The sequence below is a fragment of the Falco peregrinus genome, chromosome 6 (genome assembly GCF_023634155.1).
Source record: "Falco peregrinus isolate bFalPer1 chromosome 6, bFalPer1.pri, whole genome shotgun sequence".
In the NCBI taxonomy this organism is placed as follows: Eukaryota; Metazoa; Chordata; class Aves; order Falconiformes; family Falconidae; genus Falco; species Falco peregrinus.
This window is the reverse complement of record NC_073726.1, coordinates 79667132-79680147: the sequence shown is the minus strand read 5'-3', so window position 1 is coordinate 79680147 and position 13016 is coordinate 79667132. Positions and strand designations below refer to the sequence as shown.

The following is a 13016-nucleotide window of genomic DNA, read 5'->3' as shown; positions in this document are numbered from 1 at the left end:
CCAAAGTATTTCTAAAATAAACAGCTTTTAGAATACACATTGGTCGCGGTTAGGATAAATTATAATGTAATTTTGTACTACTTTTTCCTAATTATTTTACAAAACACATATGTTTGCAGGTTCAATATTCTAAAATAGACCTCGTGTGGCATTCTGTGCTGGTTTCTCTTCTAAATACAGTAGCTTCTAAACTGTCACACACTTTTCTGCTGTTGATTAATACCAACCCAAAAGGGAGTGGATGTGGATGTGTGGGAAAACAGAGGAATGACTTCTGTAAAGGATCCACAATTTGCCAGATCTAAGGCATAGTGCTCTGCATGTTTTAAGAAAGAGTTTTTACTAAAAACACAACGAAACAAAAAAGGCACTGCCTTTTCAGCACAATGCACATATGATGCAGGATATTGCTTTGCTTGCTTCTTCCTTTGGAACTGCAAGGAGTTTGTTACAGAGAACTCTGGACTCTTCAGACCCTGGTATAGAGTGCGTAGGAAATACATTTCAGTTACTGAACAGTGTATTGCAGCTTTGTTTCCCAAATGAAGGATATGACCGACTCCCTGATAGCATCCTTCGGTAGGCAGCAACTGTTGAAAGCAAGCAGCAATGAAAAAAGAGAATTAGCTTATGGAGTAAGTATATCTGCTTACATTTGTAAGATATGTTCAACTTAGTATGTCAGCACACCATTACAGAGGTATATTGGAAAGATGGAAGATACACAGAAATAAATTGTCTCACGAGGGCTTGAAAACTGTGCTCATCCCTTTGAATAGAAAGAGGATGAAAACATAAGGGTGGAGGAAGCAGAAACAAATGATGCATCATGCAGAAAAACCAATCACAGTTTAAGAGACAGATCTTCTGCTGTTAGGGAAGAGATAGAAAGGAACTAAGTAATACTAAAAAAAAAGTATCACAAGAAGGTGGAAGCAACAGAACTGAAGTTCAGAGGTTTAAAAACCTTCCATGTGCAAGGCAGTATTTCAGAGGGAATGCTAATCCCACAACTGCAATCATGAGCAGAGCAAGCTGGAAGCAACAGATCGTAACCAACCCCTGAAAGGGCGAGTCTATATTAAAGGACAGTCTCAGGACTAACAACAAGACAGGAATGGTCAGTCACCCATGCACCAGGCTGTAGCAGCATGGAAGTCTTTCACCAAAGTTAGAGGGTATTCTTAAGCTAATAGCCTAGGTAGCAGCTGCATATTGCAAAGAACAACATGTTTTCTAGAAGACAACTGCACAGCAAAGAACTGTCAAGGAGATAGGATCATTTAATTAGTGTATGCCATAAATCAAATCACAGAAAGGAAACTAACTTGTTTCTGCAGAGCCAGTGTCTTTGCAAAGACATATGCTTTGAAGTATATTCTGTAACATCATACTCCCTGAAACTTTCTGAAAGCAGGAAGCTCTGGGCACTTTGCAAGCCCAACTACAGATCCAAACATTCAGGACAAGACAGGTAAGTTTCAACGGCTTTCAGTCCTGAAAACTTCCAGTTTCTTATTGCTCTAAGATTTTAGCCAAAAGCTACAAAACAAAGGGGTATACAGCCAAGGCAGGCAGTGTTTTGAAGAACCTCAGCTGGAGATACACAATCTGCCTCCTCAGATCATTGCTCTTGGGAGTTAGACCAGCAGCAGCAAACTGGGAAGAGCTCCTAGTATTCAAGATTACATGATTGCTAACCTGAACCAAGTTCAGGAGCTGTGTTGATTAGAAGTTTAGAAGGAGTTTAAAAATACATTGTCTAATATATGTTAATTAATACTATTTTTAAAAGCCACTCAGCTTCCAGTATTAAAGATGGCAAAGGTAGCAACATTAACAAAAATCTTGGAGCTGTTTAGAGAGTGAAGCTTCTAAAAGAGCAAGAGGAAGAGCTATCAGTTCTTAAATCAAGACAGTATGTATTAAATGTGTGAATTACATTCTGCAACTTCACAGATTTCAAAGATAGTAGCAATTAATGATGCTTACAAGTAACCACAGGCTTAATGAAATGAGCCTTCAGACCAGATGGTCTGAATAAACAGGTATGATCATACAAGGACTGAATACAAAATTTGACCAGGGCAATCCGTATAGAACTGACTTCCTTTTTAAATTTATTACCTATTCTTAGCTCATAGCATGCCACAGAAAATAACAAAAAGTGTACACTCATGAAGACACACATAGATGCACACCACTGCACTGTTACCTTCCTTTCTTCCAAGTTCTGAGGCAATTTTTGTTACATTGTCAATCACAAACTCTTAAAAAATGCATCAGTGCTTACAGTCTCAAAATTTTACTATGCTGATCTGCAAAATATCTCTGTTTCAAAAACTGCTTAAGAAGTGGATGGCTTGGCTTCCCACCACTGATTAGACTCAGAAGTTGCTAAACTGAGGCCTTATCTCCCATAACTCACCCCTCTCAGGAAACATAGCCAACACTTCAGCTATTCCCTCTTCCCCTGCAGAAAATCCTTGTCTTCTACTGAATGTCTTGTGATTTGAAAAGTAGGCAAATGAACAGGAAAGTTCTAAAAAGCTATATCCTGCCTTTAAAGATGCTTCCTCTGCTCTCTTTAACTAAGAGAGGGGTTTATGGCAGACAGAGGAACTGCAAAAGTTTTGCTACCCACAGCTGCTTCTAAAAAAGGAGCTGAGGTACTGCTCAGAATAATCTCACATTTCCTCTGACAAAAACTCCCTACAGAACTGCTGTGCGACTGGAGGGAAAATCCAAAGGCGTCACAGTTGGAAAGAGATTCCTCCTGAACCTTCCCTAAGGACTTTTCCAGCTTGGAGATGGAAAACTGGACTCTAACCATGAATGTGGGATCATGAACAGAGGATGAATTGCCAACTCACCAAAAAAGACTTTAAAGATGTGCTTGCCCTCCTGTGATAGGTGAAGAATAGAAAACTCAACATGAGCTAGCCAAAAGGAGTAGCGAGGACCCCATGGCAGAGACTACAGTTCAACCAGTGGACTTAAATTCAAATATTTGCCCTGGATGTCCTCTGTCTGTCCTAACAGTTCATGGCAGCAATTGCAAAAATAACTTGAGCATTGTAAGTGTTTATTTGTGGAATTCATTGGATACTAACTTAGTGGAACATTAAGTCATAAATTTCAGTGCACAATAAAAGGGAATAAAATAGTGAATAAAAGTTTTGCTATAACCAAAACTCGCCTGGTTATTCAAAAAAGGTTTTCAATACCTAAAAGCAGCATTTGATAGCAAGAAAGCCCAGCCAAGAGGAATAAACACATATGGCATTCACTTCTTATTCAGTGTAATAAGAAACCGGATGCTCCAGCTGAGAGACAAGAAGGTAGGCAGGAATTAAGTAATATTTTTAACTTTAAAAGTAAGAACATCTTAGTTTCAGTAATTTGTGAGTCCAGTGGCGAGAATAACCTCCTGAAATAAGAACAGTTTGTATTTCAGCTCTAACCATATAATGCCATCACAGCTGCTTAAATATGGTTGCTGTGCACTTTGTTAGCTGTGGTGCAAGGGACCCAAATCTTTACAACAGAGTACTGGCTCTGTTGCAAATACCGCGGCTATGTAAATTCGTTTAAGCAATCCTAGTGGTATGTACTTCAGTGAGAACTAAAGTACAGCTCCAAATTTTCAATGAATTGCTGACCAAATATTTTTTCTACGGTCCAGCCAGAGAGGCGTCCCAAAGCTTAGCTTTGACTTTGTAAGAAAAGGGACAGAAACCTTTTCATGCACTTTTACTTAACTATCTCTCACGCGTATTCTTCTGATCAGAAAGTAACACAGATCTGCGATGAGGAGGGGAAACGAAGTGTTCTAGTAATGAACCAAGAATTAGTTAAAAACGGGAAGATTATATGTGATGATAAAAATCGACACCAAACCAAAAGCAGCAATATACCAGAGTCTAAACTTATTCTAAACATATCGCCAAAGCAGCAACAACTGTGTCTCTCTTTCAAACACCTAGTCGCAGAAAACTGTAATCCATTCAATATCCAAAATTAGTTTAGAAATAGAAGGCTCTAATGAAAGAATAGGCATTATCAGCACAAGGCACATGCAAACCTTGACAATTTCAAAAGCTGTCCTAAAGAGACAGCGTTACTACATGTCAGGACCAACACTGACCCAAGGACAAACCTTAGATTTTCACCTATTGTAAAAAAAAAAAATTATCTTACAGTCAAGACAAGTCACAGCCAAAGTGAATAACATTACTTCTACCAAAACAAGAAATCCTGTTTTCTGTTCACAGCAAAGTATTTGTTAGCCATTTCTGGACAGTGCCTGCTCTGCTTGATCACAGGAACAGAGCAGCACTTCATGCTAGTAAATGGAGAGCAGTAAAAAGTTCCCAACAGTTTCCTACAGAAAATAGATGCAATGTGGCTGACATCTGTAGAGCTTTACCCTACATTTGTTGAACCAGCAGAGAAAACAGCTCGAGTAGGCAGGACATGACAGCACAAGAGCTGATTAGCTTGCTTCCTGCTGCTCAGCAATAGGAAAACAGCAAGCAAGCAACACAAGGTATCACTACATTACATGATTGTATCTCACAGTAGAGCACACCTCTTTGGCTAGCTCAGGTCAGCTCCCCTGGCTGTGTCCCTTCCCAGTCTCTTGTGCCCTTCCACCCCTCTTGTTGGCAGGGCCCAAGAAACCAAAAAATCCTTGACTTCGTATAAACAATACCCAGCAACAACTAAAACCATCAGTGCATTATTATCATTGTTCTCCCATCAGAGCCAAAACACAGCACTGTACCAGCTACTAAGAAGAAAGTTAACTCCATTCTGGCCAAAACCAGGACACCATCCATGTTTATCTCACAGTAGAAAGACTCATGCTAATAAAAGAAACAGGCTTTCAGACTCAACTCAAGACTTCCTTCAAAACAAACCAATTCTAATAATTCAGAAAAAAAGAAGACTATTTGGACTGGGAGGTTCAGCTGTGTGACATCAGGTGTAATACTCTTAAAACACTCTTACAGTATGTGCTTTACAAATGGGAAAATGAAAGCAAAATGCAAAGAAGAATCCAATACACAAGCTGCAGGTACCTTGTGAAAATGTAGTCATTCATAGGATTAAACAAATACACTCTGTAATTAAAGCTAAAGTAAGAACAACTTGTTGCCTAAGAAATACATGCTGTGTTAGTACTGCCAACAAGAGAAAACCTCTTGAGAGTGGGGGGCGGGGGAGGGAATAAAAAAAAAAAATTAAAAAAAGGTATTGCAAGACTTTACAATGATTGTTCTACTTGTATCAAGACTACTAACTTTGTAGGCTCCTCCAAACCCTTCACTACACAGAAATACACCATGCAGTACATGCTCACAAGATGCATGTATGGTCTAAGATAAAAGCATTACATTAGTGTAACATACTGACCTATGGCCAACTGGAAGAGAGGAAAAGAAAAAAAAAAAAAAAGAAAAATCATAACTAAAGTCAGGAAAAAAAATCGATTTTGTTTAAATCAGTGCTGCATAAGGGCTGGTACACGCTAGCAGATTTCCATTGAAAATACAAAAAATAAACTTCTTACACCAATGTGTTCAGGTTTTTTTTTTTAAATAAAAAAGTATGTGAAAATGTTACTTTCTTACCTCCTCTCTGCACCAAGTAGACCAAAGATATTAAAAGTATTCTAACACATAAATATGATAGTTTCTTTCAGGATGGAAATCACTTTCTTGATGAATATGAGGGAGAACCAGAGAGTAAATGTGTTTCTTGAGATGGGAGATATTAAAAAAAAAAAATAATGGAGAAGAAGAAAAAATGAAGTTGGGATCAAGAAATGGGGGAAACAGGAACAAGATGAATCACAAAAGGGCTCTGGAGCTACAAAGAGACAGAAAAATCAGCCCCTTCCTAGCAAGGAATTATCTTTGCCATTTCTAAGGTAACACCATTTGAATACCTACTCAATGTCTGATACTGCACTGTTGCAGTACAGTTTTTGGTTTAGATTTTGCACTTGTGAATGCATGTTACTTGTGTTGACTTGAAAACAGTGCCAACATTACTAAAAGATTTCCATGTATACTTCAGTTCAAGGTGACTGTATAAAATGCCAAGAAGCTTATACTACAAACTCGTTACTTTTTCCTTCAGTTGGGAAAACCGCTAATGCAGTTTGAGACTTAACTAGGCAATGATAAAGTACCATGAAAAAACCCCAAATGTATTATTTAATTAATGCCTGGAAGATATTCCAATGCTTTTTTGTATATTCCCTTTATGAGGAACTCAGGTTCTGACAGGAATCAGAGGGCAAACATTCTGCAAGTGCCTTATGGTAGAATTCCTCTTTTCTACCCATTTCTTTTCCTTCATCATGGTCTTACACGTTGTATAGAAGTTTGCCCCTTTTTAATTTCAAGAGTATGCTGAAGAGAGACAGTTTCCCAGCCACAACAAACATTCATAGTGGAGGTAAGATATTTTCATTGTAACATCAACAGAATGCACTTCAGATGACAAAGATCGAGGAAATTGATACCTCCACATTTATTTGGATACTGCATTTATTCTGCAATCACCTTTAAAATATAAATTTAACATCATGACAACCTCTTCCAGCTCCCCCTGGCTTTCTTATCTCAGTCAAAATTCATTTCGGTATATCTTCAATACAAAGAAAAAGAAGGATAATCAAGATATTTATCTGAAAAGCAATCTTTCACGTGTTTATATTGACAGATGGCAAAACTAAAGACTCAATTTGTCACTTCTGAAAAAGTCTGGTCACCTGCCCATCAAACTTTGAGTTTGCTTTCTGAAAACTATTTATGTCCTAAGCAAATTGACCTGGTTATGAAAAAAACCCAGCCACTAACAAATATTAAACTATTTTTTCAGTACAAAAGCAAACAATTAAATGGCATTTGCTTTGCATTCAATCATCTTAACTGTGTTTAGAGACCTTCCAAATAGCTAGTAAAACACCAATAATTCTTCCTAATTAAAGTTTTTAATTTAAACATGACCTTCAAAACAATGCTACAAGAACATACAAACTATCCTTTTTATTCTCCCTGGAATGCATGATGTAACAATTAACTGAAGGCGTGTCCTTGCTGATGCAGGGCAGAGAATTTCTCAGATGTGTAACTGACAGCAATAGTTACAAGAGTGCCCATTAGCACAAAACACCAAACCTCATTGGCATCAAACCACCGATTAGGTGCTCTTAAAGTACAAAAATGAAACGTGCAATATTAACAAAACAAAACACCTCTGTTATGGTATAAAAATGACTGCATGTTGCACTAGACAACAGACCTGTAAAAAAGAAAAAACCCACTACATTTTATATAGTGCTCACGACCATTAGTCATACAAGTCTTCCTAGCATGACCCACTAACTGAAGTCTGTAAGACCATTTTCTGTGTTAACTTTATTTCATACAAATACAAATTCGTTTGCATTCTAGACCATGACTTTAAAATTCCTGTCTATATCCTCAACAAAAATGTAGTTTTATTTTAGCAGCAATCAAAATAGTCAGTGAAAGTAGCCTGGACATAATTGAATAGATCTTCATTTACTACTAAGCAGTGTCACAAATTTAGATATTTTAATACAGAGATTTGCACTAGAGAAACACCTAATTAAGAGGGGAAAAAAATAAATCTAAAGATACATACGACCACTCAGACTCCAGCTGCTCTTTGTAGACTTTCAGGACATGAAGAGCCACAGCCAAGTTCCCAGGATCCAGTAGCTCTCTCACTTTCTCTGAATTAAGGCAGGTGAACAGAACCATACAACAATAGGCAACAATTTTCTCATCACTGTACGTTAAGCATGTCCTTTAAAGAGAAGAGTGAAGACAGCATGTTAAAACCGAGCCTGGAAAAACAGACTAGTGGCATTCAGCTTGTTGAGTTGTTGTTCTTTACTGTCTTCTAGAGGATCATGAGTTTGTCATTGCCTAAGAGGGACAGAAGTCATCTGCAAAGAAAAACATCCAACTCTTAGGTGAAGGTCAAACTTAACAGGCAATTTACAAAACTAATGCTCAATTTGAGCTAACTGGAGATCTAAAATTGGGTGAAACCATAATAATTGTCTGCTTCTCTTATCATAAGGGCTTTCTATATCCAGTGCTGAGAAGTGGGCTCCAAAAACACACAGAATGGTCATCAAATCGAATGAATGTGTCTTTGCTACTAGCTCACTATGAAAAATTTGGCCAAACTCATAAACAATATTGTCGTGCATCTGCACAAAATCATTTATGTAATATTTCATTACACATATGTCATCAAACCTCCAGAAATATATTCTGGGGAGGTTAGGAGGGGAAGCAAAATGATTGCAAGAGACAAAGATTAAGTCACCTCCGTAGATTCCAGCTTACCCACAAATACTGACAGGTCTGCGCAGCAGCAAAGTGGACAAAGAAAAAGCTATGTTCTTGGAAAGTAATATAACTACTTGAAAACACATCTGAAATAAAGCTTATGTTTGAAGCCCATACTTTTAAATAGTTTTCTTCACGTTTCTGTTAAATGAAATCAATTTACTGTTAGTTTAGAACAAGCAGGTTTTTTTAAAGGTCCTGACCCCTGCAGTTGACTAACAAAAAAAACATCTACAGGATATGGTCTCAACCATCCCATTCTCAAAGTTATTTTTCAAAGCTTCATGGTGCTAGTGGAAGCACAGCTATCATGTACAAAAGATTTGACTATAACCACAGAAATTACATTAGAAAAAAAACCCGCATCCATGCTTACAAGAAGAGATCTGGGAAAGCGCACTTCCAAATGCTATTCTGGGAATCTCCATTTCCTGTTGCAATGTTTCCAAGAAACTGGAGACTACAACGAAGAGCTGAAAAAAACCCAGAAAAATATATTAACAGGAATTCAAAGAAACACTAATAAATTTCATATAAATGACAAAACTTCAGTATTACAGCTATGCACTGCAGAGTCCACCTCAATTAGGCTCTGGGCAGAGTATTTCACTGCTACTGTACATAAATACTTGCATTCTCTTCTAGAATAATTTGTACGCTATGTATTAGAGTTATACCCAAAACAAACATATTTTTTTCCTCAGACTTATACAAATATGAAACATTGGTTACCAGTGATTACAAGAACTAATTGACTGTCAAGGTTTAAGACAGGCTGAAGTCAATGAAAGCTTGGAGCTACAGTCAGTAGAAACTGAAGCAGACCCGTGCTGAACAAGTGCCTGCCACATAGCAGTAGCCATTTTGCCTCTTCCAGACCTGAGGTGGCTTTCCCTGTCATATTAAATCAACACAAATAGTCTGCCTGTCATCACCTGAACTCCGCAAGAGCAGCTCTGCCTGCTGCTAAGAGAATTCCCCTGGCACCTTCCCTAAGCTGGCCAGAGACAGCTTGAAAATTTTGTTGCAGCAGGTAAAGCCACAGCAAAAGAACTGAATCTGTTCCCTTGCCAGCCACATTAAATTCTATTTGGCCGGACAAATCATTATATAATATGATGATGTGCTCAGTACTTTCTCATTTCTAACCCTGAAAACTTAAAGCCAGTACATAATTCATGAGAAAAAAAAAAGCATTAACCCACAAACGTCACAAAATCAAAACAATTCTTTGGCCCTATTGACAGCTCTCAACAGCCTGGCCATTATTGATAGGTTGGAAAAGAAATAAAATTAAATGTTATAATGCAGTTTAACAGATATTACAAACAGCAGCCTACTACAGATGGAGGTGGCTGATATTCCCAGGTTCTGCAAATATAAAATTAGGTCTCTTTGAAAGGTGCTGTGCCAGCTGGCAGGCAGATTTCCTACAGAGGTCTTGGCATATGTCCTCTTGAGAACAAAAAGAAAGCAAGTCTAAAACAAGGTCACTTGGTAGTAGGGAATAGTAATTTTTTTTTCCATATATATTTTTTAATCCCAAAATATGTATGTCCTCTCCATAGTGTATTTTGAATCATGTCCTCCTTTATGCTTTAGTTCTTAATATCTCTGTTCCCTCTCCCTGCACATCTGCACTTTTTTATTATTTTCTGCTTGTCGTTATGCTTACGCTTCTCCCATCCATCTGGCTCCCATCCTGCTGACTCAGAATTTTTTTGAAGGACAGCAAGCATGGGCGCGCAACTCTTCTAGCAGACATTTTATGTAAATACTTCCCTTCTAGAAAAAACTAACAAGGCAGTCACTCCTAGGAAGAGTGTATTAGCTCTTTTAGTGAACTCCTTACCTACTCTACTATGAGAAAGATCTTTCAGAGACACATGAGGTTGGTTGATTTTACTCCAATATTTACCTGAATTTTGCTTGATCTTCTTCAGCTATCAATTACACCTTGGTCATTAAAAGATCAAGGTCTCAAAAAATATTACAGACTATTTATATATATATATATATATATATAAAAAGTTAAAGATCTTTTAAAAGTAGCCATCCTTACTGTGACAAGGATGAAATGCTATGAACACATTTGCAATACAATAATAAATATCTAGAAGTTCTCCAGCCATCACACACTGGAGTCTTAATTTTTGTGAAAGCAACTAACACTGCCCTTGTTCAGTCGTTGATGTCCTGAACAAGCAATAAGGATCCCAGAAAAGGGCACGATTCTGTGGATGTACCATGGAAATAAACCAGCTTCATCTGCAAGTGCTTTTTTTTAACAGTAGTGGTTAACATTTTTATTTTAAAGGACACATATCAATATATGGGTAAGCAAATAATCTGTGAGACAAAAGTTAGTGTATCTATTCACAACTAAGCAGAAAAAGATGCCTTGATAATGCAACATTTCCCCATGCAAGTATAGTCTCACATGATGAATCTTGGCAATTCAAAAGATGTGATACTACAAACATCTGAGGTAACTAACGGAGCTATGCTGAGAATAGACTACACACAGCAGCTCACAATCTGTCCAATCAATTTATGTGCTCTGTCACAATACAATGCAACTGCTGCCATCCATTCAATAAGCCATGTGTTTTCCTTTTTTTTCTTCCTCTTTTTCAGAAAAGAATTAAACAAAAAAACCCCTAAGACTATTTCACTTTTTCCCTGAAAACGTACAGATCTTTATGAAGCTAAATAAATTGTCAAGTATTCTTTCCAGCTGCATTAGCTAGTATTTGGGAAACATTACTCATAATTATAAAAAAGTATTATTTTCCATAGGACTGATTTATTTAACATCTTAATCCACTCCATAGCTGCTGCTGTCTATAAGCACTGACTTTTACAAATGATTCTATCAGCACAGCTAAATTTTAATTTAAAAAATATCACACTGTGTGTGGTCAGCAAGACTATTTTTAACCTGATGGTCAACCACTGTCAAATTACACATACTAAGATGTAACTTCTGATATATAGATTGACCCTAGAGCTGAAGACATTTTTTCCCCATTGAGTTGTCAATGGTTCCTATAAAAGCAGGATGTCCTTTAGCAAATGCAAATACTCAGATTACATGTTGCTTTCATAACCAGCCTGTAATGGGCTATGGAGAGTTTTCTAGGTTCTACAAAAATAACCTCTTTATACAATAAGGTAATGTGTTTAAGGGGAAACTTCTGGTACCTAAATTTTTGGCTACATGTAAAATGACCTTTTAGAGTCGCTCAATGCCACCCATGCAAAAGGTGAGGCAGCTGACACTTTATGGTGCTGCATGAGGATGGCTTAAACACACTCCAGCAGTTCAGTACCTTCAAGACCACAGCTCCATTTGTTCATTTCAATCTCTTACCATCACATGCTAACTGAACCAAGCTCTAGCACACACTTTCCATTTCACAATTATACTGCAGTACTAACCAGATGGTCTGAAGGACACACACGAACCTTTCACAGGCCTGGCCCTGTGTCTTGCTCCTCACAAAGACATCATTTCACACAGTATCATTTGCTGAATCAGACTGTGTATCAGATGAAAACTTAAACCCTTGAAGTTATTATGACAAATATATTAAGCATTATGATTTTAAAACATAACACATTGTTTCTTTCGGCTCCACGTGGTTAGGTGATAATATTTACAAAAAAATCTATTGATGTTCCAGTACTAAAGTTAGAAGAGTTTATTGCTGGTAGGCCTCTATCAGCTGCAATCTGTCCCCTCCACTGTCTTTCCTGATTACATGTCTACACACAACCTTTACCTTATTGTAAACCATATTTTGCTGTAGTGTGTATTATTTAAATGTTTATATTCATACACATTTTTATGTCTTCCTTACAGAAGATGAGTTTTTTTGCTGATAGAGTTAACAATAATCAGATTTATCTTCCAAATTCCTCTGTTTTCCCTCGTCAAGAATGGGAGGAGCCTGTGAACTTGCTCACCAATCACTTTGACAAATCACTTTGACCTCAGCTGCAGAGTCTTAACAACAGTCATGAAAAGACATTTTTTTACTTGGGGCAGACAGCACAGAGATAGTCATAAGCACAATCCTCTGCCTTTATTGGAGTTACATAGAGATACAAAATAAATCCAATCAAAGCTAAGCTGTACAACATCACCTGCCAGACTGCAAACACAAGGTTAGTGAACTTGCATATCTCTCTTTAATGCTTTGTTAACCATTAACTATGCATGAAAGATAAAGCTGGCATGCTCCCTCTACACTGGGGGGGAAGCATGCACAAAGATTTACAAGTACTTAAACCAAATTACAGCCTCCCAACAGCTTGTACACCTTTTAAGTTGCCTGTAAGCTTTGCAAACCTAAACTGTGGACTGCAAGCCATTACACAGACCACCCCTGGTTGTTTGTAAACAATGGCAGAATGTTTTGTGTTATATTGCCATCCCTGGAAAAATAAAACCTTCAACTCAGCATAAGGTGTAGACCTCTATTACTATAAAACATTAGTTTCCACCACTATCATCCGGTCATTGACTTGTTTCCTTGTGGCTGCGAGTTAAAGCAACTTCCAGTCATAAAGAGTTATTTGCCTCTTCACCACCATGAATCATACCGCAAA

The 13016-nt window shown here is 37.6% G+C and overlaps 1 protein-coding gene across 3 annotated transcripts in view; it reads right to left on the bottom strand.

Annotated features, from left to right (window-relative positions):
- Positions 1 to 13016, bottom strand: part of ATXN10 (ataxin 10) — a 103836-nt gene that overhangs the window by 66866 nt on the left and 23954 nt on the right. For all 3 annotated transcript variants that reach the window (XM_055808239.1, XM_055808237.1, XM_027789434.2), the window contains exons 4-5: positions 8779 to 8875; positions 7684 to 7848 (exon numbers count right to left, since the gene is read on the bottom strand). In XM_055808239.1, the coding sequence (XP_055664214.1) occupies positions 7684 to 7848; positions 8779 to 8875 (262 nt within the window). The remainder of the gene's footprint in view (positions 1 to 7683; positions 7849 to 8778; positions 8876 to 13016) is intronic.